Source organism: Medicago truncatula, chromosome 2, assembly GCF_003473485.1.
Source record: "Medicago truncatula cultivar Jemalong A17 chromosome 2, MtrunA17r5.0-ANR, whole genome shotgun sequence".
Taxonomy (NCBI): domain Eukaryota; kingdom Viridiplantae; phylum Streptophyta; class Magnoliopsida; order Fabales; family Fabaceae; genus Medicago; species Medicago truncatula.
In genome coordinates, this window is record NC_053043.1 from 34983552 (window position 1) to 35010341 (window position 26790).

General features: G+C 34.5%; 3 protein-coding genes across 3 annotated transcripts; all 3 read right to left on the reverse strand.

Moving 5' to 3' along the window:
- Positions 1-404: 404 nt before the first annotated feature.
- Positions 405-5004, reverse strand: LOC11408361 (uncharacterized). Its single transcript, XM_003596153.4, has 4 exons — positions 4821-5004; positions 2900-3961; positions 1778-2114; positions 405-1189 (listed from the first exon to the last, which is right to left on the reverse strand). The coding sequence occupies exons 2-4, from the start codon at positions 3945-3947 to the stop codon at positions 1174-1176; spliced, it is 1401 nt and encodes a 466-aa protein (XP_003596201.1). The 5' UTR covers positions 3948-3961; positions 4821-5004; the 3' UTR covers positions 405-1173.
- A 1375-nt stretch (positions 5005-6379) lies between these two features.
- On the reverse strand, positions 6380-12442 carry LOC11406805 (serine/arginine-rich splicing factor SR45). Its single transcript, XM_003596154.4, has 12 exons — positions 12146-12442; positions 11600-11680; positions 9992-10080; positions 9593-9639; positions 9428-9508; positions 9172-9331; positions 8839-9076; positions 8686-8760; positions 8466-8582; positions 7772-7835; positions 7660-7694; positions 6380-6783 (listed from the first exon to the last, which is right to left on the reverse strand). Exons 1-12 carry the CDS (start codon positions 12334-12336, stop codon positions 6714-6716), a joined length of 1248 nt encoding a protein of 415 aa, XP_003596202.1. The 5' UTR covers positions 12337-12442; the 3' UTR covers positions 6380-6713.
- A 693-nt stretch (positions 12443-13135) lies between these two features.
- LOC11408362 (protein NARROW LEAF 1) lies at positions 13136-17982 on the reverse strand. Its single transcript, XM_003596155.4, has 6 exons — positions 17755-17982; positions 16381-16894; positions 16148-16291; positions 15004-15244; positions 14406-14906; positions 13136-13790 (listed from the first exon to the last, which is right to left on the reverse strand). The coding sequence occupies exons 2-6, from the start codon at positions 16867-16869 to the stop codon at positions 13354-13356; spliced, it is 1812 nt and encodes a 603-aa protein (XP_003596203.1). The 5' UTR covers positions 16870-16894; positions 17755-17982; the 3' UTR covers positions 13136-13353.
- Between the last annotated feature and the right edge of the window lie 8808 nt (positions 17983-26790).

The window sequence follows — 26790 nt, forward strand, 5'->3', positions numbered from 1 at the left end:
AAATCTAAATCGGCTGATATGTATAAAACAAATTAGGAAGTTTTTAAAAAATAATCGTTACAAACAATTTTACTTTATTTCTCTGAAGTGGCGCTCAACTTAACCCAGAAACAAACTTGCTTATTGTTCAGTTTACTGCCACAAATTTCTTTTGAAGAATGCTAGCAACACTCTCTTTTGAGTACTCTCTTTAGCACTCACTCTTTTATTGGATGAAATCAATGTAGGATCTACACTTTGGAAATGAAACCCACATAAAGTGGTGGGACATACATTGATTTCACCCAATAAAAGAGTGAGTGCTAGAGAGAGTGCTCAAAAAAGAGTGTTGCTAGCATTCCTCATTCATTTTAGCATCTAGAGAACTAATTTTTCTTGTATAAGTGATTAATGAGAATAATTGGTAAGTAGTTCTTCGACAGAGAAAATCATTTCTGACCAAATTTCATAGTAACAAAAGATTACAATCCTTTGGCAGTTGGCTGGTATGCATCTAGCTTATTTTTCACAACTATAATTACACAACATAGGAAAACATATTAAGCCACATTTTCGCATAGCATTGTAAGGAATGACATTTTCATAATGATGAGAAACTAAACTAACAAAGCAGGCTGGAATGCTATCTCATCACATAAAGCTATGGTATTCACACAAATTGAATAACTTCCTCTGTGATAGACACAACTCAAGGACAAATGGTAGGTTACATTTAAACATGATGCAGAGATCGGATAACAGTCATTCCATTCCTCCAGCCGATAATAGATGATTTGTGCATGATCATGACCGACCAAGAGAAGCTCAATTATTCTATTATTTTGTAGCCTGTTGTTGTTTTCTCTTTCATTTTATAGATTCTGGATCTGGACAGTTAGACCTCCATCAGCATGAGCATTCAAGTCCAGCTGAGTCTAAGCTTCATTTTGATTGGATCGGCGTCTCATAATCCTAAGAAGTTCTAAGACTTCTATAACAGAACACATCTACAGAATTCAATGCTGCAAGAGTCTTTCTTTCTTTCATTTGCTTCAAAAGCTGCACAATGGCATATATAAAGACAGACATAAACTCTTAAAACCTAGCCAAAAATAGGTTCAGAGGCCAACAGAGAACTATTGGCCTATCCTCATCAGACCTTCACAATTTGATAACATGTTGTCCATATGGATATCAAGGGGACTGGTTCCTGCACACACCAGAATATGTAGATAAGCTGTTAATATCCCTCGAAAGAAAATAAAATTTGATTGTTAAGTTAATCATAAACAATATATAGACTGAACTTCTCAGAAGTTATGCGGACCTGACACAGACACAAGTAAATGTATCACAATATTAGTATGCACAATTCTTAGAGGTTTCCTTAAATCTAGGCAATGCATATGACAATTATTTTCCCAACATCCATGGTCCTTTCGATGTGCAAGAAAGAGTTCTCAAAATGCTACCAAAAGTGTAATTCAACAGCTTCGAACACGTTAGACAGTGAAGAGAATTCTATTAATTACAATAATGTGAATTAGTAATTAATGTTGAGCTGCCGCTTCCCTTAACCTTTCCATTACACTGAAAACAAAGTATATGCATGTCCTAAACTCTGAATACATCACACAATTCACAACTATCGGAGTTGACAGATATAGATACAAACTAAAATGTCCAGTGTCATGAAACTTGCAAAAGGATAGTTACAGTAGATACAAACTAAAATGTCCAGTGTCATGAAACTTGCAAAAGGATAGTTACAGTTAAAGATATCTGAGTGTTGACTAACCTGTCTATGTTTTGATGCGCTTCTGTCCAACCAGGTTCATATGCCTCAAGAAATCCCAGCTTTGCTTTATTAGGCAAATCATGGGGATGTACAAATGGTACACCGGGTGGCCACCCTATCTCCATTCGTATATTTGCACACGGGCTATCTAGGGTGTGAATATGATTTTCACATTCCTTGATATTACAAAATCGCAGCTTGATGCCTTTCTTATCTGCGATATCTTGGACTCTTTCTTTCAAAACTCTCTGCGCTTCAAGCCTTAATCTCTTGGATGGTGGCAGAGGTTTGCTTTTAGGATTTTGCTTCCTCCTCCGTACCAAAGTCTTCATAGATCCTGTACCAGCATTTCATCGATCCAATGACCTGAAGTTAAAAACTTTCCACTAAGGACTACTCGCAAAGTACAACTGACACTACTTCAACATCAATACAGTCAAACTAAGGAAACAATAAAAAATTTCAAGAACTACCAAATAAAGGCATCTAAGTTTAATTTTTGGAATATCAGGAAATGGTAAGCTACCAAATATCAGGAAACAATAAAAAATTTAAGAAGCACCAAATACAGGCATCTAACTTTAATATTTGGAATATCAGAAAATGATAACCTACAACTCTGGTCATTTCTCTGAGCTAAGTGCTGCCCATATCTCCTATTTGGGGGTTGTATATTGGGGATATATTTTTGTACAAAATATGACCTACATAGGAATTGACTTGTAATATCTTCCTTATTTTCTTTTGATTGAACACGTAGTTAATCACACTAAGAATTTCCTCCATAAATTGACCATCTTAACTTTTGCCTAGTTGCAAAAGGGATGCTAAAGCATGTGGCCATGATTACAATGATACATTTTCACCAGTAGCTAAGATGGCTTATGTTAAGAGCACAAAAAGGTTTAGCATCCATTGTCTTTTCAATTTTCTCATTAAAGGGATTGATGTATTAGAAATGGTATCTTTTCCAAATTTTATTTTCATCAAAACTCTAGAAAGCCTGAAGCGATTGGAAACCAACATGAGCATCATTCAATTTCAAAGTTTCTGATGAATCTTTGGCCTATAATAATGAATCAGATTCTTAATAATATTAATTATTAATTATAATATACATACCGTCATGTGTTGGTTGGAAATTGAAGCACTGGAAAGCAGGTCTATTAAAAAGAAGATCAGTTGGATGGGATCTTTGCATAAAATCATCCACGGGAACAGGAAGCTGAAACTGAGAGTCGACTCCATAACCCGCAGCTCTCATTTCAGAACAGTCAAGACTAGTCATTGATTTAGGCAAAAGTTTGAACCCTAAAGAACACCGCCCATACATATTAGCCTCCATATTAGTATCAGTTTTGTGCAATGCAGGGTTTACATATCCCGCTGTTGCTTGATAAAGAGCAAGCCCAGGATAAACAATGGCTTCTTGAGGCCCCAAATCACCATCCACAAGAATCCACCGACCTTGATAGTCTCTGACATGTAAACCCGCCCTGTCAGACTTCACAAGAGATATCAAGCTTTTATCGACTTGGTGATCATTATCAGGATACATAAGCAATTGACCATCCTCTTGAGTAGCAGCTATATTATGATGTTGTTGTGGCCCTTGAAATGAAGGCCTAGCATGGCAGCAAACAGACAAAACTGAAGATGAGATTTCCTGATTTCTCAAGGGAATATTATCCAATATTTCTACAAAAGGAGAACTTCGCAAGTTCAAATGGTAGCTAATTGCATCAAGAATATCCCTTGCTGCTTTTCCAAACAAAGAAAAGATATCGGACAAGCCAGCCGGAGGTAACTCAATTGAGTTATTCGGTTCCAAAGGAGTTAAACCTGGTCGATAATCATACGTTTCTTGCCACAAATTAGGATCTGCATAGTAACCGGAGGTTTTACACCAATCAAGAGAGTCACTATTATGGATCATATCTGCAGGTGGATATGTTTCTCGTTGATTGAAGTACAGACGAGCAGATTCTAAACCAGATCTTAGAAGTGCCGCATCAGTTGCTGGAAACTGAACAATGACAGCTGAAAACTGAGCTAGTGATTGCGACAAAATTGAAACCGAAATTTTATAGGAATCAGACGGCAACCCATCTGAAGGAACTAAATCAGAGAGCTTCACACGACCTAAAGCTGGCAGGCCAGTGGCTGCCATGAAATCACCTTAGCCTACACAAATGAAACCAACTGAACTATCAGCATACAAAAAAAAACAATTAATCTCAGATCAGAAACTTATACACAAATGCATATTATTGAAACCTGAAAAAAAATTGTGACTGCAATAATAGCACGAAAGGCTTGTCGGTATAAACAGTTTACTTAAGCGTTTATCATTATAAGTGCTTATGTATAAGCTATTTTTATAACATAAGTTAAAATAAAATTAAACTGTTTTCATATAAGCTATAGGGTCTGTTTGGCAAGCACAATAAACAGTCTTCTAGTTGATAGCTTATAGCTTATAAGCTCATACGACTGAAAAAGATCAGTTGGTAACTGTTGTTTTCTCACCAACTTATTATAACTTATTTTGACTCAATTCTACACCTGTTATCTTATAGAAAAAATTAAATATTAATTAAACTTATCTAGTTTATTTATGTCATTTCATATTTTCAACCAGACACTACAAATTCAACCAGATAGTTTATTTGCATGATCTATCAAAAACAAACAGTGACAAGTAGTTATGTGAGTAGATAACCTCAAGACCCTAAAAGCATTATCATTTACAAGAGATATTAAGCATGATCTATCAAAAACAATAATAATTTTATTTTTTTTTCTATCACCATATTCATATGAAAAAATTCACAATCAAATCATCATGACCAATGACCATGAAGAACAATTAGTCTCGCTCAGCTCAGCTCAGAGAAACTGATACACTAAAACCTATGTTGTCAACCGCGCCGCTTAATCGCAATGCTCTAGCGAGTTGCCTATTGCAGGGGCGGCCGTAAATCGCGGTGCTACAGGAGAGGAGAAGGAAAACTCGAAAGAAGACAAAAAAGGAGAAATAAACCTTTTGGATGACTGTATCTGACGACGGACGAAAAACTCTGGCAGCGTTTTCCGGCGAGGTGAGTTCAGTTCAGTGGGACTTCAACTTGTTTATGAAAAAAGGGAAATTTGGCAACTGCTGCATATGTAGAGGAGATGCTTAGTTTTTTTTTTTTTTCTTGTCAATTGTTAAAATGTGTTTATTTTTGTCTTTAGTGAATCAAGGGCTTTTAAAAAGATTTCATATTTTTTTTTATTGTTTATTGTGTTTTTCTTTTAAAGAAGTTGTAATAATTTAAAATTTGATTGAAAGTTAAGTAAAGTCTAATTAATAATTAGATTTTTGGTGAAGTTTATTTTTTTTTCTTCTAAATCATAAATACAAGTATATTTGTCATTTCTTTGAAGAAAAAAAGAAGAAGGAAAATGTATGTATTTATATTTCCTTTATAAAACTTTATTGCAAGTGAATTCAATCAAATTACGACATATAATTTTGAACATAAATTCAATTAAAATCACTCCTGTATACGTACATAATTGATTTAAAATTTACACTTGTATATAATTTATACTCCTTAAATTTCAAAAAATACATTAAGTCCTTAAATTTCAGAAAATACATTAAGTTTGAAATGAATATTGAGAAACAAAATTCAAACTAAAATCACTCCTATATACACACAAACACAAAGAAACGTTCCTCAAAAGTAAAAGTTTAAAGAAATGAAACAATAAAAAAATATCACTATTAAGAAGAATCGAACCTAGGACCAGCCCAGGTGGGTTTCACGTGTTGTTAAAGTGGAGTGTCTAGTCATATATGTGTTAGTTCTCCGTAGACTACACACCATTATTTTCTATTTCCTCAAATGTCTGTCTATTAAACTTTTCCCCTTTTTATTAGAGAAATGATATTTGACATCAAATTTGAAAAAACCATTTTTTTTTTAAGTTCATTACAATACAAAATATAAATTTTTAATACTAGAACCAGCAAAGGTTAACGGAGAGGCATGTCCGCATTTCCCATTCAATAGTGTCCCAAGTTGATCACTACCAAAAAAAGTGTCCCAAGTTGAATTACCTCTTGTGATGTTTTGAAGAATAAGAAAAGTTAAACATTAGAGGCACTTTCTGAACACGAATTTCATTAAATTTTTCGTGGTTCATTTAGGGAGCTCCTAATATTCATCCCAAAACTATTTCATAAGTTAACGTGCAGGATTTTTTTTAAAACGTAAGGGTAGAAAAGATCTTCCAATTACCTTAACAATTTTCAAACTCTGCAATTCAATACAGAAAAACATTTAAAATCGTAAAATTATAAATGGCATGCAAGGCGTTGCATTATCATATGCCTGTTTGGTTAGGCGGTTGCAACCAACAAAAGCACGGCTACAGGATTTCTAAAGCAAAAGTGCCATGATTTCAAGAAGCTAGCTTTTGAAGTTTTTGCTTTTAACGTGGTGAATTGCCGCGGTTTTAAGGAAAACGCAAAGCAAACAGGTGCATAGTCAGACAAATAGCTCACCTAAGTTTGGCATTTCCCACTAATTCTAAAAAGCATTGATACAGAAATTTCCAACTAGATCCACACCAAACATACACATTATTTGCACACTCAGATTGTCAATTACATAGAACTCCACAGGTGCAAGAGGTTAAAATACCGTCTCCCAAATTTTGTATTTCAGAACAGCATTGCAAAAATCAACCGAAATGCAGATTAATAAAGTGAAACACGGTTTTCAAACTACTTAAAGCACTAATTTGAAAACATGTTAGGAAACAGACAGCCATGAAGAAATGCGACAAATATCCCTTAACAACTTAACCTAGAATAACTTCTCGTTGCTGGTACACAATCCTGATAAATGTATCAATATAGAGACAGTAGATATACAGGAATTATCTATGGTTTGCGAGCTGGGGGTGGTGAACTGCTGCTGCTACTGTTGCTACTGGCTCGTCCTTTCAAAGGCCTGAATTAGAAGGCAGTTTACATTAGTAAAGAATCCAAAATGAAGATGCAGATCATAAAACCATAAAACTGAAAGAAACAAACGTGATTCTAAGCAAATTTACAAAGTTAAATTTAAAGCTGTCATTACTGATGACAAAATATCCTTTAATGAAAATGTACAAATGCCAACTCTTCTAACAAGGGTATATTTTAATTGGTGGTATAAGGTGGAATGGACTGAAATAAGATAACATCCATTTCTTAAAATCTAATCTGTCGTAACCCACATCGTTTGCAATCTGCAATCTTTCCATAGCGCTATAGCATAGCTGAATTTGATACGAGAATGTCATTCAAAAACCATGGAACACAAAATCCAATGGCTTAAAATGCCAATTGAGGAGAGATATGATATCAATCCTAAGCATATGAACATCTACTTAAAAATGCATCCTTGTACTGTGTTTGAACAATGAAACACCAAAGTTAGGCGACAAATTCCGGCTTAAATTCGGCAGAAAGTAGGAGTCTGACAGGCACCAAAAAAGATGCTGCTCATTCAATTGCATTTGGTTATTACGACTTTCAAGCTTTAAATAGTGCTGTTTCATTTGCATTATATTTTATAAGGTTCTCCAAAAAAGAGAGTTGCCAGTAGAAATTCTTCAAAACAACTCGAATCTTACATGATCTTGTTTGAGGTCATAATGATTGCATTATAAACAAGTTAAAAAAATATGGTAGTGATAAATGTATCAGAAGTAACTATAAAAAGGCACCAGAGATTGTAATCAGAATAGAAGAAAAGACGGCAGTGAATGTTACCAAACAAATAAAAATAATAACAAAAAAGATTAGACATGAAAACCATTATACCAAATATTGTACACATTACCTTCTTGGACTGCGACTCTTTGATCTCCGGGATACCTGTTGTCAAAGTTATGAATGTTAGAATCATTGACCATGTAAAATAATGACATCTACACCAAGTAAAAGGCACAAACCTTGCGAGGACTTGGCGAATCAGAGTAAGATGATGACCTTCCCCGTCTCATAGGTGGCCTGCCTCTGTCAATAAGAAAATTTTACCCAGGCGTTGGTACATTTTCAAAGTATTATCATGCAAAGTTCAATCAATCAAAACATGACTAGGAATTAAAACTTTGCATTTATGGATGCATATGCACTACAAATGTTGGTGGACACTGGAAGTATTCTGTAAAATAAGCATTTCTTCCTAAGAAACAAGATTTTTTTTAAAGGAACCTTGATTCCTAAGAAACAAGATCGAAATCCCCAACTGCCATGATTATATCACGTAAAAAATTCATTTTTCATTTTATAAAATATTCAGTCCTACATAATAAGCATCAATTAAATCTTCACTAAGGACTACATACATGACCATTCAAGGGAATGTCGAATTTTGGATAACTACAAAACACCTCGGGTCCAAACATCATATAAAATATTCAGTCCTACATAATAAGCATCAATTAAATCTTCACTAAGGATTACATACATGACCATTCAAGGGAATGCCGAATTTTGGATAACTACAAAACACCTCGGGTCCAAACATCATATGTTCACATGCTCATTTACAACACTTTATTTTATGCTTCTATCAAAATATTATTATGCTAAAAAAAAATAAATCATTTTAGAGAACTGAGATATTGCATGAGACAAAATTACCTGCGAGGTGAGAATGATCTTGAGCGTGAGCGTGCAGATCTACGTATTGGAGAGCGACTACGCCTACGACCAACTGGAGATCTTCTAGGAGGACTACGGGCTCGTCTAGGAGGTGAACTATAAAAAAAACATTTATTTTTCCAATGAGCAATCAATGGCATGTTAAAATGCAAATTGAAAAACAATAAACGAGGAAAATAAGCACTCAAAATATGGTTACCGGCGTCTTGGAGGTGGAGGAGGAGAACGTCTCCGACCTGGGCCTGGGCTTCCACGCATCCTTCGAGGTGATACCCTACAAAAATGAAAATTAATTGAGTCGGCTGTATAATGAAATTGTATATGAAAAACATGCATGCAATCACAAGCCAACCTTGCAGGGGATCTAAGGCGCCTTGGTGGTGGAGATGGAGAACGACCTCTTCCGGGAGACACAGGTCTCCTCCTAGGAGGTGTGTCTCCAGCTCCGCGACGATAAGGAGAGTCTAATCGACGACGAACAGGAGAATCTGCACGGCGGCGAGGAGATTCTGGTCGTCTTGGAGATCCAGCTCTTCGAGGCACAGGAGATCTTCTTCGTGGTGAGGGAGGAGGTTTTCTCCGAGGAGAAGCTGGTACCATGAATAATTAGTTCAATACCAATATAAAAACCACCAATATGATAAATATAAAACAAAAAAATGTTCAACAAATATCAAGCATATACATTCTCTTGGACGCTTTGGCCCATCTTTTTCAACTTCTGCACCAGCATTATCAGTCCTGGGTGCATCTCTCTTTGGAGCAACAGCTTTTGGGGGTGGTGAAGCTTTCTGTCTTGGAGGTAGAGTAAATCTTGCCTTAACAACATTGCCATCTATTTGGGCCTGCATAACAAAAAAAACAAAGGCATCAATTTCCAAATGCGGCAGCCAACAAGCTTGATTGTGGAAATTAATCCAACTCGGGCAAAAGCAACCTACACCATCCATGTACAATAATGCTTTTTCAGCTTCCCCTCTTGTCTTGAAATGCACATATCCATATCCTTTTGGAAGATTAACCTGGAAAGTTTTTTAAAAGAAATTTAAAAACCTACGACTCTAAATTCTTCTAGAACTATGATGCCAAATTAAATGCAAACTTACAGCTCTATCCATCACCAACTCCACACTTACAACCTCGCCAAAATTACCTGAAAACAGGTCAGCAAAAGAGGATATGAGCTCCTTAAGATATAAAGGTCACTAAAAGTTCCCTTCCAATTACACACACAAGCTACTAGAGGCTACTAAAAAGTTTCTCTCGATTATTGGTATTTCAAGAGTGTATGCATAGATATGAAGCAACTATGCTCCCAGTTAATAATATGAATACTTATATTGAAGTATAAATGACAAAAAGATCAAAACTAAAATAAAAGAAACAGAAAAATTGCATTGGGCTTAAATTTTGGATCCTAATACCATGAGACACTGGTTTCAAATGAAAAATGTATCTCGATTCACAGTTGAAGACGAAAGCAGAAGTGAAAGAGTTTAACTTACTGAAAATTTCTTTCAAATGGCCTTCATTGACATTCCTGCTGAGTTTCTCAACGTGGAGAACAAGAGACTCACGTACAGGAGAAGGTTTCCTGAGATGAAGCATGATAAGTAAACATAGCAAAAGATAGAAGTTACAAATCGAAAGAAAACTTGTCAATTGTTGAACTTAGAAGGCTCACAATCACAGCATGTTTAATTAAATTTAAAAATGTGAGATGAAAAATAAAAAAATATTCTAACAAATTTACCACATCTTAAAGATATGATGAAAAAAGTCCGCACTGAAAATTATAAAAACAAACTTAACCAATGTATATTCAGTATTTTGAAAATTGGGTCCGCTACATATATCATGTCCACTCATACCACACATTCAATGAAACATTCTCATCTCCGCTACACTTATTTTACTCTCTCTCTCTCTCTCTCTCTCTCTCTCTCTCTCTCTCTCTCATATTGTCATTTCTAATTCTATCATGTCCACTCATACCACACATTCAATGAAACATTCTCATCTCCGCTACACCTCTCTCTCTCCCTCCCTCTCCCTCCCCCTCTCCCTCCCTCCCTCCCTCCCTCCCTCCCTCCCTCTCTCTCTCTCTCTCTCTCTGAATGAAACATTCTCATCTCCGCTACACTTATTTTACTCTCGTGCTGGTTCTTTACCACCCAACACTAACTCAACCCCACAAAACTAATTTATAAAGTGTGGAGAGTCCATACTTCATAAGATCTTATGAAGCACTATCTCTAGTAAATGGCGGACGCTGTTTTTCTAATACACATCATCCTCGCTCAGCACTACTGAGTTTGGAGTGTGGCCAATATAGTCGGTGGTCGAACATCAGATCTAAGATACCATCTTAAATTTTGGGCAAATTCAACTTAATGACATAAAACAAGCATGTAAGATGAGGATTGCCTAAGTTTTATAAGATCTATCTAAGTCTTATATCTCTTGCTAACATGTGACTAGGATTTTTTATAATTGTGCTATAATGTTCCATTATATCCCTTCTTTTATAATTACATTCAAATATAAAATAAATTTAGAAATTTCAACAATACAATAACTACAAAATAAACATCAAAATTCTGACTTGAGTTTTAAAAGAAATATTACTATACTTATTAATTAAATAATTTTGTTATCATGTTTATATTACAATCCTTTGTCTCGTGATCTCACGTTTTACAATCTTTTACCCCTTTTCCAATCCTATGCAGAATCTCAACTTTGACAACCTTGTATATAATCCATATCCCTGGCCATCTTACATATATCACTTTAGTCGGTGATGACCTCAATATATAGTAGACTGTTAACAGTTGACAATATAAATTGGCTACTGCGGTTTTCCACTACTAGTTTGTATCTTATTACCTAACAAGACATACCATGCTAAACTTCAACAAGAGTTAAGATATAGTATATAAAAAGCAAAAATGAAAGAATAATTTCATATCTCCAACGTCAAGATATGGCATATGAAAAATATGATTAGTAATAAAAACTCCCAGTCTCCATCTCCACGAGGGACATACACAAATACAAGAAGTGTCCTAGAAAAAAGTTGGATTGAAATAGCAAATTTGAAATGAGTTTACCTTGGAGGAGGAGAAGGTCTCTTAGACTGTGGAGGTGGAGGAAGAGGAGGAGATCGACCTCGCCTAGCTGGTTCAGCAGAACTACACAACAAAAATACTACCCTATCAATATGAACTGAAAAATATAAACTTTACTAAAATCAACAACATGGAAATTACTCCCACGAAATATTTAACCAAAAGAACCGTGATTTGTGCGTACAGTTCAAAATATAATGTACAGTGTACACCAATTAACCACATTTACATTACAGTGATCAAAATCATATTCATCAAAACAATAATTTGGACTAAAATTTAAAACTGGGCAGATTTCCATTTCCAACTTCTCCTATTTGAAAACCTAAACCGAACTCAAAATTGAAAATTAAAAACTGAAAAATATGACATTCTCAAATTAACATCTGAAAATCATAATTGTTTTCATCTTGAACATTTTCATGCATGTTCTTCTACGCAAAAAATCAAATTGACTTCGATTTTTCTAATGGTTCAAAATTTGAACGATTTGGCAAGAATTAAAGTTGAATCGAAGGATGGATGTACCTTTTGCGTCTTGGAGGAGGAGGACTACGGCTACGGCTCTTGGAACTGCGGGAGGGAGAGCGAGAAGAGGAAGAGAAGGATCTGGAACGGGAGCGGGAGCGAGAAGAGGAACGGGAAGAGGAGGAGAGAGAAGAAGATCCGGAGACGGAACCTGATGGTGGTGAGCGACGAGCTCGACCAGGTTTCGCCATTGTTGAAGAGAGAGAGCGTGAAACCCTCTATAAACCCTAGCTGGTAGTGAAGTGTTGGATTTGTGTGGAGTGAATCGAGGTAAGAAGAAAGAAAGAAAGAAAATGAATGAACGATACAGATTTTAGTTTTATTTTATTTTATTTTTACCCATTTTTTATGGGTCAGGATGAAGTTTGAATGGGTCGGGTTTACCCGAGTTTCATGGGTTAATTTCATTCATGGAACCATCATCATAACCAAGCAAGTTTATTAATTAAAATAAAAATTTGAGACTTACTTTTTAGTTCCACTTATTTCTTGAAAATTACACCCCTTTCCATTCGGGTTAGGCTGGTGGTATTAACTTAAAAACATGAGAGTGGATTATCTCCGGTGTTAATTTAGCGGGCTAATTTAACTTCAAAAGAAAAAAAAATTGAATAACATCATAATTATTTTTCATTTGAATGAATAAATTTGGACGAATGTTTTTTCATAATTATGCGAGTGTGTTTATGTAAGAGTTTCAAGTTTGAATACTTTAGATGTCAACATTTATTGTTTCGTTAGTCATTACGACGTTTATCCTTCAAATTAGCATATCCTTAGACCCAAATACCAAGTTTAAAAAAAAATGGCGGAAAGAATGATTTAGAAGGCCAAATCCTTTTTTGCTCAATACAAAGGACTACTTTTGAGGTTGCTTTTTGCATTCATATTCTTTCCTTAAGCCTAAAAACATTTTAGGTCAGTTCTAAGCCATCACATTCTTGGCAAAGTCTGCACACGTTAATGAGAAAAGTAACTTTACAACATAAATTAAACCATAGTAAGATTTGAATGGCCCTCTGTCCACAATTCACTTAAAACTTCATATTGTGAGTTCCACTGATATCATTGTCATTAGCCTCTGTCAAAGCTGCTAAATCATACAAATACAGTATCCCAAATTCCCAATGGTCATAAACAACGCATTCCAGGGTGATTAACTGTTATAACAAGTCAGTTTTTCAAGCTTAAGCTAATAATTTGTTTAATCAAGGTTCCTCGGTACTAGTAGATGCCTCAGAACGTCTTCTCTTTGCTTCATTATCACCCAGCTGCAACGAAACACATAAATCTTCATTACAGTCATTCCTCAATGAAGATAAATTCTCTGCTGCTGCAGCTTTGTCATGCACAGTGTGTTTGTGCAACGGTGACCGCCCGATGAAACTCGGAATGAACTGATGTTCAATACTGGGACCACCTACCTTGATTCCGTCTTCTAATTTAAATTCAGCCTCCATGGTTGATGGTTTCATTTCCTGGCTGTTAGGTTCAACTCCTAAGGGAATAGACTGGATTTGAAGACCAAGAGGCTCAAATTTGTCTTCCACTCTATCTTTCTGATGCATACCATCAGGAGTTGAGGAATCACCAACAATAGAGCCCATAAATGTAGCCGATGCAGTCCTTTGTTCTTGCACCGCCACTACACAAAAAGATATTGATTTTAGAATTTAACCTCTAGTTTCACTTCATTAAGATAATCCTGATCAGTTGATAGAAAATTGTTTTCAACATTTTCAATGCTATCTTCACTATTAGGAGACAGAAACATAGGAATATAGTAAATTAAAAAAAAAAATGATTATATGCTAGTTGGTTTTTAACAAGAAAACAATGCTTTAAAAATCGAACCAGAGATCACGGTTGAACCAAATGATGAATAAAATATAAATTTAAAATGTGTGTGGTTGAATCAAACTGTGTTTGACTATGGTTCAACCAGACTGTGGTAAAACCGGGATCAAACCAACCAGCGAACTTGTCGGTTCCCGTTTGAACTGGACAGTTCAATCTGGTTTTTGAAACATTTAAGAATACAGCTGATCAATGCATAGCTAAACACACTATTACCCTACCAAATCATATCATCAGATTAATTCATTCAATTACCCACCCTATGCCCTATAGGCATCAACACAATTTCATATATGAGAACAACAACCTAATATAAGTTCTAACCCCGTATTTGAGAATTATAAATTGAAATAACGATGATGATGATGGTGATAGTGATAGTGATAGTGAAAGATAGACAAACCTCTAAGTCCTTCATCACTTGTAATCAAATCAAGTTCAAGTAGATTAAGAAGACGTCCTAGATCAACCCCACTAGTCCAATTCTCCGGAGGTAGCCCAATTTTTAACTTAAGGCGGCCCCTATTAGCAGTCCCTCCCCATATGATCCCAATTGGTCGTGGCTTCTCACCGTTGTCACCTTTAAACATTATGAGACTTCCACTATCTCCTTCAAGGTCAAAAGTTTGTTGGTTTTCACCAACAACAAGAAAATCTGTTAGAAAGCATATACCCTTCTCATCATTGTACTCTAGGGCATACGCCAAAACAATTCCTGTTGTCAAGCCAGAACTTCTTCCAACCTTAACTACTTGTTTTCCAATAAGGGTACTAATTGGAGACTGTAGGTCAATAATTTTCACATCACCGATATCTCCAACGCCTCTCACTGAGGTAGTAACAGTGCACATGTCAAAGTCATCAGCAAAAGGAATGAATGCTCCGTCGGCTCTCACGAACGTCTCTGGAGGGGAAACACATCATGATATGTGATGAGTATGTGTAGCGAAAATAATGCAAGTAATCAGATTAAATCAATCAGACTTTTGAAATTATGTTACCTGGGTTTATTCCGGCAAATATTCCATACCAGAGCTCATCAGTTATAAATGAAGTTGCTCTCTCTACTGCCCCAAGATAAACCCCGGGTCCCAATGTGGGTGGAAGAGGATGAAACATCTTTTGATTTGGATAATCTAAATCGACTGCTACATGACGATTTGTGAGAAAACCAACTTGTCGGCTACCTGTTTGGCTCCTCACAATGGCACCCAAAGTTCCGTATGTCTCCTGGCTTGCCACCTAGACCAAGGAAGTAAGTGGTCAGAGGTGGAACATATTCACCAAATAGAACAGAAAAATGAGAATGAGAAATATTGCTATTAACTCTGCAAGCTGGCAATCGCAAGAGATTTTGCAAACCCTGTAATTTCACTCTTTAAATATCTCAAATGACTTCTTTTGACAAGCCCGATAAAACCACAAGATCTATATTTCTGGCCTCCCTAAATTTTTCGTTGTTTATTCAGGACAGAAAATTTTGAAATATAAACTGGTAGAGATTAGGCTGAAAGAAAATATCCCGAAATGTCTGGCCAATGACATTCGCATAATGAGATTGCCAAAGAAAAGGCATTGGAAACCAGATTTAAGGTTTAGTTCCAATTAAAATACTAAAACCATTGTTTAGTAGCATAGACATCCGTCTACAGGTACCATATGAGAATTAAAAACATGTAAAGATATAAAAACAGGTTCATTGAAGCACTAGATACTGCATGTAACACGATGAAGCTTGAAATCTAAGGTCTAAAATTTAAAGAAATTATGAATCTAATAGCTATATCTCCACGAGTCTATCGTAGAAGGTCAAGTCCATGCACTTATTAGTTATGTCAAGTTAAATGAATCTTGACAAAAGATGTTTTGTTGAATTTGCATACACAACCTGCAACGTTAGACTCGTGTAGGCATGGCTAAGCTTCCTAGGACAAACCACTACAGCATATGAATATGATATAAATTAAGGACAATAGTGCAGTAATTACACTCTGATTTTTTAGTGGAAGAGATTGCCAAGTATTAGGCTAAAAATGCTTCTTTAATCATCACATGCATGCGATATTAATCAAATCAAAAAAATTCTTTTGTAAACCAGATGATTTGTTTCCATAGGAAACATTAAATAAGAGAGCAAAAAAACACCTGAGATCCTGAACCAATGCACGGATCACCTCCACGCAAGTCATCCACAATCTCTGTATAGTGTTGTTCTTTCGGAACTGGTTCAGGTGCACCAAAATATGAGAATTCCACCACATCTACATCACACCATACTCCACCAGGCCCCTGATTCACAAATTAAACATCTATTTTAACTGCAGCAGCAGACACTAGAGATCACAACAAATATCTATATATATAGGTTAAAGCTGAACCTCAAGGGCAGTAGGAAGACACTGGATTGGGCTGAGCCATTGCTTGTGAACTTTCCTGGAAACAAACACCAGAATGGCGGGAATATCTGTCAATACACCTCTCCGAATACGAAAACCAATCGCTGTTCCAAGGCTGTAACAACGCAGTATCTTGCTGTGAAATGCTCTGATTGTCATGAGCTCAAGTAATGTGGTTGCCTGCTGCCCCTTCGGCAGACGACCAAGGGTTTCAGGTAGGACCCCCTTTTGTAGATTTAAAAAGTAGTTTGCTCTCTCTTCGGCAGCATCAGGCAAACGGCTAGGCCATGAGAAGTAAGCAGCATTGCTTTCACCATGCTGTCCAGCTGAAGCAAAAGGTTGTAGCGTCGGTGGACTAAGTGAAGGTAGATTAGAATGACCATAGCAATTCCTTTCAAGATCCAAAGCAGATTCTTCTGAGGGAGTTGAACCAGAGCACCGAACCCTCGAGTTAAGTCTTGGGCGCTCCATCTTTTGATTAACCTAAAGCAATGTTCTATTTTGAACCCAAAAAAACATCAATTTAGCACATATAGTCTTTAGTTTAATTCAAAACTCATGACAGTGAGAAATAACATCAATTTATGGCAAAAGAACTATAAATTATTTTAGTACAAAAGAAACATGTTACTATAAAAAAAGGGGAACCTCATGAGATAAATTCAACACATAAACTTATACTAATTTATAAATAAAGGTTGTTTTAAAGAAGTAATAATAATAGAAGCATGCAAAAAAAAAAAAATGGTTCAGGAGCAACTCATTGCATCAACAACAACAAAAATACACTCCAAGTAGAGCATAATTATGATGTTCCCCACTCAATTTAAGAAAAAACGTTCTTTTATCAAGTTAAGCAATTAACACATCCTTTTAAGAAAACAATACAGTTCAAGTAATGAACAAAATAAATAGATAAAATAAATAAAGAATAATTCCCTCAATGGAATTGGGAACAGAACCTAATTTTATACAATTTAATTGTCATATTCAAGCACATGGAAAGTGATTAAATTAATCAATTTACCATGAGAAATATAATTAAACAAGCTAAACTAAGTTTCAAGCATGTTAAAAACATTGCAAAACAACGAGGCTCAAGTTCAGAATATTTCATCCACACACACACACACACAAAAAAAAAAAAAAAAACAATTTTGTTTACTCTCATGAACAAATCAAGGTCAACAAACCACAAAAAGGCATATCCTTGTTGTATTTATGGTTTTTCAGTTTAACATTAAAAAAAACAAAAAGCTAAGATTTTGAAGGTAGACAAAAAGACCCAGATAGGTAAAAAAGCAAAAAAAATGAACAAAATGAAAAGCCAGAAAAAAGAACATGATTTGAACATACACAGTGTTAGTGGTCGGTTGAGGAGTGAAGATGAAAGTGGAAGAGCTTCCTTCATTGATATACAGAGTTCATTTGAAGAATCTGTAGAGAAGATGGAGAATTGAGAGAGGACGGAGTTTACTGTAGTTGAATTTCAGAAATTTCTATGCAAAGTTGCATAGAAATGTGGTAAAGTAAAGTCACCTCAGCTCAGTGTCTGTCTGTCTGTGCTGGGGGTGTCGAGACAGATTGCATGTTTTTAGTTTATTCTTTTTCTTTTATTTTATTACTTACATTTATTAATTAATTCAACATAAATAAATCAATTTTTATATATCTTGGCGTGGTGTTTACTTCGTGACATGTTGCCGACAAAAAACAACCTTCTTGGCCGCGACATTATCACAGGTGCAAGCACATCTTGTTTGGCGGGATGTGGACAGGTCGAAACAGCTCAGCATATGTTTCTTCAGTGTGATATATCTAGTTCTCTTTGGCAGCAGGTTCGATCTTGGATAGGTGTTTTCGATGTAGCCCATCATAGTATTTATAATCATTTTGTCCAGTTTACTAACTATTGTGGTGGTCTGAGGGAGCGTTGATCTTTTATGCAATTAATTTGGCTCCTTTGTATCTGGGTAGTTTGGAATGAGCATAATAATAGGTTATTGGCTTAAATATGCAAACCGTCCCTGTAATTTGGACGAATTTTGATTTTCGTCCCTGTAAAAAAAAAAATTTTAATTACATCCCTGTAAAATTTTTTTTGTTTTAAAAAGGTCCCTGGCCCCACTTCGCTGGTGATGTGGCAACATTTTTGGCCACGTGGCAGTTGCTGACTGTGCAACTTTTGCCACGTGGCGCTGACGTGTCATGCCACATAATTAAAAATTTTTTTTTTTCAAAATTCTAAAAATTCATTTTTTAAATTAAAAAATCCGAAAATAAATATAAAAATCATAAAAAAAACTGAAAATTAAAAAAAAAATTCTTCAAAATTCTGAAAATTCATTTTTTTTAAATTAAAAAAATCTGAAAATAAATTTAAAAAACAAAAAAAAAACTAAAAATTAAATTGACGAAAATTCATTTTTTTTTTTAATTCTGAAAATTAAATTATATTTTCAAAAGTTATAAATTTTGAGATTATATAATTTTTAATTTTATTTTTCAAAAATTTATTTGTAGATTTTAAAAACACTAATTTCCAATTATTTTTTTCACATTTCAAAAAAAAAAAATTGGAATTTTTTTTATGATTTTTTTATTTATTTTCAGTTTTTTTTTCAAATTTTTAAAAATTTGAAAAAAAAAATAAATCAATTTTTTTAAAAAAAATAAAAAATAATGACGTGGACCGCCACGTGGCAAAAGTTGCACAGTCAGCAACTGCCACGTGGCCAAAACCTTGCCAAATCACCAAGGAAGTGGGGCCAGGGACCTTTTTAAAACAAAAAAAAATTTACAGGGATGTAATTAAATTTTTTTTTTTTACAGGGACGAAAATCAAAATTCGCCCAAATTACAGGGACGGTTTGCATATTTAAGCCTAGGTTATTTAACAATTCTCATAGTTCCTCTTTAGAACTCTTGGAGAAGGTTAAATTTCATTCCTATTGGTGGTTGAAGGTTAATAATGCCTCTTTTGTTTTTGGTTGTCCGCAGTGATGGTCGAACCCCTTGACATGTCTGGGTATCGGCTAACTATTATTTTCTTTTATTGTGACAGATATTGTATTCTTTGAGAGCCTTTTTGGCACGCCTTGTGTCAAGGAGGAGTCTCCGTTTCTGTGAATATAAATTCCCTTTTTGTTTCTTGAAAAAAAAAATCAATTTTTATATAATGCATATAATACATCTTATTTTATTAAAAAAAATATAATTCGTAACCAAAAAAAAAATATATATATACACACACACATACATACAATTCTTATTAAAAAAAAATGTGCATAATATATCATATGTCTTAGACAAAACAAAAATATTTTAGAAAAATACTTATAATATTGTTGGTCTGTATTTTTAATGTTGATTTTTTCGACAAGAAACTTTCTAGTCGAAGCTAAAACTTTACTTTTGGTGTTAGTCTAGAGATAAGTTACCTTCAATACGTTGTAATGAGTCTTGGCATATTCAAAATCATTCAGTTTCGACATAGGAAATTCAAATTGTCGGTAAAGAGGCAAGGTAGAAGACACATGGAAGCATGTTGGAGTTGTCGAAGACTTATAGTTTAAAGACCGTTAGTTTCGGTTACTTCTTATTGTATACATATAGAAGATTTACATAGGAAATAATGGTTACAGATCAAATACATGATTCTTTATGCTCGAAATATCCAAGTTACAACGAGAAAATTGTATCAAGATAATGTATGTGTGATTTGGTGTACCAACTTTCGTTTATGCAATGCAAATTCTTTTCTTTCAATTTGTTTACTTTCATTCTTTGAAGTTTCATTCATGTTGATTTCTTCGTGAATTATTTCAAAAAACCTCTAAAATTGATATATTTCAAGAAAACTAGAATTACAGACTCATATATAGAAAACATTACAAAAGTTCGAATATCATAGGCAATTGTTCTAATACTCCTCCTTTTTGTAGCTAAAACCTACTGAAAATGACTGAAAAACATGCTAAGAATAACGTAAAATGATTTGTCATCACAACCCTAAACTTAAATTGTTGCTTGTCCTCAAGTAACGAAAGAAAAACATATTTTATTCTTTACATTTTTTTCTTTAAAAACATATCTTTCCGGGAGTTGTGCTTAGGACATCATTCATCACATTTATAGCATAACAACAACTAACTTACCACGATACATTCAAGCGGGTCTGGCTTGGTAAAAGTAACCTATATTATCAGCCATACTCTTTTCCAGGATACACATATGTATCTCCTAAAGCCAGTAGAGCTGGTCACGGCATTTTCCCACTCCAGTCGTCACGTGAATGTATCTTGCTATAAATTTGAAACAATTCTAAACAGATAGTAAAAATCATATTATTTACACACTTAGAGGAATTTGATGGTTATAACTTGACATAGGTTAAGGGTGGATATATTTTGGAAAGTAGGCTAACAAAAGAACTTGGAGTTACTTCACTAACCTAGGGATTCCTACTAAACATTACTGCATTGTCATCCTTCCTTCCTTGATTCAAACAGAACGGGTAAAACGGTAGAACTATTTGTCTTTTTATTTTTGACAAAAAGATACTTTTTTTTAAGAGACTGCTTTATTTTCGCTCTTGATTTATTTTATTTTTTTCTATTTTTTTATATTGATCCATGGTCATCTACATTTTTTTTCTTCTGACAAATGTGTTCTACTGTTACCCCACCCCAAACTTAAATTGTTGCTAATTTCAAAGAGCAACTCCAAACTTAGTTTCAAAGCATGTGCAGTCACAATAACCCGTATCTAACTCCAATTGAAATCAGATAGGGTGCATTTAAAGTGTAGGATTGTGACATGATTCGTCACTAATAAAGAAATAATTTTTTGTCTTGAGGCTCAAACTGGTTTCAGGAAGGATAATAAGAATATATATACTAGACCTTTGACCCGTGCATCGCACGGGTCATACCGATCGTAACAATCATCAATATGTTATGCCATAGTAAAAAAATAGTTCTCAAATCAATCGTATGATAAACAAGATCCACGTTAATCATATCTCGATAACAATCATATTTTGGGAAATCGTAAGAACAACATAAGTTATTATTAGGAATTACAAAATACTTCTCTATAGACCACATTTGACATTATGTTAATATCTTCACCGTCTTCATCGATTATCAATATCTTCAACCATTCCTTTGAAGATATTGCAACTAACAACTAACCATTTGAAACGTAAGCGTTGATAGATATATCCCAACATGTATTAGAGATTGACATTGACTCTTATTAATAGTCGTTGCAAATGATGCAATTAAAGGAAATCGTCTCCGTTAAAACTTGAATGAAATTCTTATGTCAGAAAGTGTCGAGAGATAATCTGACTATAAAAACTTCGTTGCCGATATTAGTTTCGGATATCACCTTTACTTCAAGCAAATGTTTTTCCATCATTGTTACAATCTACCTTGTTTCATTGAATAATCGTAATCTCTTATCTACATTCCTTGATAGCATCATTGTGATTTGTAAATCTCGATGTAGTAATTGTGTTGAAAAATTCGAGAGTATAAATCATCCACTGCATCGACATTAATGTTCCCTTGTATATGATATCATTACTCAAATATATTATCTCTTCTCGTAGAATCAAATCCAACACATAATCGCTGATTTGTTCAACAATTAAATTTTTAGAAGCTTAGATAGCTCTATTTTAGAAATAAGTTGTATCATTCATGTTTTAAAAAAGTTTTGTATAAGTGATAATAGATCTTAGATGGTCACCTGAACTTTGAATAAGTAAAACGGATGAATATCAAATGACTCTTACGATGTGTCTAACTTGTCTATCTTAGATTTTTCTTGATGTAATATATCTTGGAAAATACAAAGAAACCCTTTTTTTTTTTTTTTGAAGCAACCAAAATGAAATATTATATCACCAAGAGCGATTCATCACACACAAGGTGTGCAGAGAGAAACACTCTTCAAAAGAATACAAATCGAGTATCTGGAGCCAAACAAAAAACACATCTAAAAAGAGGAGATGAAAACTACTCCATAACACCCATACAAAGTAAAGGGTGCCGCCACCAGTCATTATAACTGAAAGCGGAAGTTAGCGTATTAGCCTTTAGCCAAGAAAAAGAAACAAACTTTACAGTGTCTAATAATTGAACAAAGTCCCGAGCATTGTTATTGAAAATCATGTTGTTTCTTTCAAGAAACCCTCATTTTTGTTAGGACTCTTCTAAGCAATACCAAAAGTTCAAGAACATGATGGCTAAGAAATGACGCAGTCTAGTTTCAATTTTGGCATTTCAAACCATATTATGGTAGCTTGTTAAAAAAAACCCATTATGTCAGCTTAAGGTGAAGAAAAAAGCACTAATTAGTCCTTAAGAAAACACTAATTAGTATCTGGAATAAAGGACTAACCTGCATTGAAGTTTAAAGAAAAAAGAATCATCAAAAGAAAGTTTTTAAACATTACAGTTTATGAAACAGAAAAATTATTTTACCGCTACATGGTACCTTTTCATCCCCAACTTTTCTTTTGTACGCTAATTTTTTTTTGAAAAGAAAAGGCCTTTCAATTTTTGTACAGAAATTTGTTTCTCCAACATTATTATAAAGGAACGTGCATCCATTGAATTTAACTGAAGAGAATGAAAATGTTAACCTTGCTATGAATTTCCTTATAAAATACCTTGTTGTGAACTTGGTAAAATGGAATAAATACCAAAAGAACCATAGAATTGGTGCAAATATTAATTGAGACCGGTCTAACTATTTCAAGGATAAATAAATACAGCTTAACAAATATATATATATATATATATATATATATATATCTCTTCAAACCAAATAAAAAGAGTCCGATTCTTATTGAAATCAATCCCTTTTTTTTTTAAATGAAATCACACAACATTTTTTAAAGGCTTAACTATGGAAATGGTCCCTGCAAATATCTGATGTTTTGGTATTAGTCCCTATAAAAATATTTTTTGGTTTTAGTCCCTGCAAATATAGAATATTTGATTTTGGTCCTTGGTATTTTGTTTTAATCCTTGTAAAATCATTTCATATTGAAACTGGTCTTTATAATATTCATTTTAGTCCTCGTTTTGAGGGACTAAAATCAAATATTCTACATATTACAAGGACCAAATCCAATATGAATCAATTTTACAAGGACTAAAACAAAATATCAAGGACCAAAACCAAATTTTTTATATTTGCAGGGACTAAAACCAAAAAAATATTTTTACAGGGATTAAAACCAAAATGTCATATATTTGCAGGGACTATTTTCATATTTAAGCCTTTTTTGAAATATTACAATGTTCATACTATTTTTTATACACTTGCTTCAAAAATACTCTAAAAAATTAACAATAAAAAAAAAAATTAACAAAATGTTAAAGTTCAATAACATTACCAACAAACATCTAATCTACTTGTCTCTACTGCTGCAACGCCAATTATAAAGTATCCCAGTGGTTAAAACCTTATTTTAGATTAAAGACAAAAGCAGAACAACTAAAAAATGGTTACTTTGTAGAGCTTAATATATAGGACCACCATAAGTAAAAAAAATAATTCACACTACACTATAAAAGTAAAAAGTAACAAATAAAATAGGAAAAGAAATCGATAATCTAATGAGAAGAAGATAAAGGTACAAACCTTGTGCGACGGAGACACCGTCAGATTTAGAAATAAATTCAAACTTGAGAACAACAATGATGGATTTTAGAGATAATTTGTCAACAACAATAAGGAACAAAAAATGAAAAAGAGAGATAGATAGAGATGGGAGCAATGTAGAAGATTAAATCAGTCCTTCCTTTCTATTAATGCCTTGATTAAATCTTGAAGTAGTTATGACTATGGAGTACTCCTTGGTAACACGTGAGTTTAATGCACCCTCACCTAGATAAATGAATAGTTCACTTAATTGAAATTATGGTTGAAATTGTAATTTGGAAATCCGTTGGCATTAATAGTTTATGTAAACAATGAGTTTAACACGTGTGTTTTCTGCTTTGGAAACAATTATGGTATTGGCTTTGGAAACATATAAACTTGTGGGAGGAAAATTTGAATTACAAAGTGGAATGCTGATTAGGATTACCACTTAGAATGATTAATGCTAACACAATGGATGGAAAAATTAGGTTAAGATTAGGGTAAACAATAGCTTGACCAGACATGCTTTAGTAAGTAAGATAAGGGCGGCTTGGAAGGCTCAAGGTACCAAAGAAAAAATGCCTCGTGTGTATAATAACCTAATCGATCGTCCGTAAAGAACGACCGTAAATTCAAGCAAAAATAGCATTCATATGGAACACTCATAATGTATATTAGAAGTATTTAAGTATATAACAACCTATAATGGATATGGAAATATTTGGCTTTGAATCTCACCAGTTATGCTATTCAGAAAAGAGATGGTGATCCTATAAGTACATTTACTAGCAAGCCCTAGAAAGTTACCTCATTCGGTGGAAGAAGGAATTTCTGCTCTTCAATGTAAGTATAAATCAACCCTTACCTTAAATGTTTTGAAATGAATACCTAAAACTAAAACAAATTTAAGTATAAAAGGAAAGGTTGTAAATGTCATGCAAAAGAAACAAAATTTTATTAGATAATACTTGAAAGATAGGCAACAGAAAAAAAAAAAATTGATTAGTCAGATCATCTCAGCTTAGCAAAAAGAAAATGCAGAAAATAAAAATAATGGGTTGCCTCCCATTCAGTGTTTGTTTAACGTCTGAGTCCCGACGATTAATAGGTGGCCTCCTATTCATCACTTCTTTTTAGTCATTAGCTTGACGAAATAGGTTGCCTCCTACTCGGTGCGTGTTTAGCGTCCCGAGCCTTACAGATAGGTCTAACTTGTGCTTGGGAGCCCATGTCCTTCAAGCTCCTTAATTTCATCATCCTCCTCAACCTTCAGATTAGGTTTTAATTTCGGCACTCCGTTTTGCTTAAGGTGACGGTCTTGTCCATAAACTTTGTAGGTGATGTAGTCTTTTCCTAATCGAATGATAATTTCCCCTTGATCCACATTTATAATATCTCGAGCAGTGACGAGAAAAGGTCTCTCTAAGATCATTTGAGCTATATTTAATCCCTTTATTTTCATAACTACTACCTCAATAGGGAAAGTGAATCCATCAATGTTGATATTCATAGTCTCTATCACACCTTCAACTTTTTTTAGAGAACCATCACCAAGTCATATTCTTACTTCGCAAGGTTTTAACTCCATTCCTCCAATCTTATTGAAAAGTGATAGTGACATCATGTTTACGCTGGATACGAGGTCACACATTACTTCACTGACATAGAATCCTCTAACCATTACCGGTACACTGAAACAGTCAGGGTCTTCATTTTTCTTGGGGGAGGTGTCCTCATACTTCTTGCTAAATTTTTGGGTAACAACTACCGTCTTATCACAAAGTGGTTTATCCGCTGGTGAGAATAAATATTCTAGAAGGTTGTTGCAACATTGGTTTCTGGTTACTTTCCTGGTTTGTAAGACATCCCTGGGAGTTTTTAATTCCTTCACAAGTAGCTCGAATTCTTCTAAAAACTTGACGTCGTTCATCATAAGATCACTCTCTTTCTCTTCATCCTTTTCCACTTCTACCATCTTGCAAGTTTCATTCCTAGGATTATCTAGAGTTGTTTCAGATAACCTTGTTCTTGTAGCATTTGCAAGGTCAGTAGACAGCTGTCCCATATACACTTCCAAGTTCTTCATACAAACCTCGTGTCGCTTTTTCATTTCATCAACCTGCTTAGTTAGTCTGTCAATCTGCCCTTGGGTATTCTTCGCATTTTGAGATATCATCTCTTCTAGACTTGACCTTGGTGGTTGTTGTTGAGTCCCTTGAGGGAGGGGGTGGGGGGCGGTTTGTCTGTTGTGGTTGTAGAACATTGTTGCTTCGGTAAGAGATTTGGACGTTCTGCCTAACTTGGATTGTAAGTGTTGGAGTATGGATTCCTCTACTGCCTAGAATAATTTCCCATATACTTCACTTGACCTTCTGAAAACCCCAAACTTGCTGGTAAACATGCACCACTTTCATAAGCTTGCTCATAGATGTCACAGTTGGTTTTTGCATATAGGTGTGCAACTTTGTGAGCTTCCGACCCTTTTGCTAATGTTTCTAGTTATATGCTGAGAAGTTTATTGTTAGCAAGTAAAGCATCGTGAGTGTTTAGATCTATTATACCTTTTTCCTTGGGGTCACCTCTTCCTCGGTGTTTCCTCGATATTTATTCAAAGATATGTTGTGAATAAGCTCGTGTACTTCATCAGTTGTCTTGATTTTCATGGTTCCTCTTGCAGAAGCATCTAGTAGCATCCAAGTATCTGGTTTTAGTCCCGTAGTGAAAGCT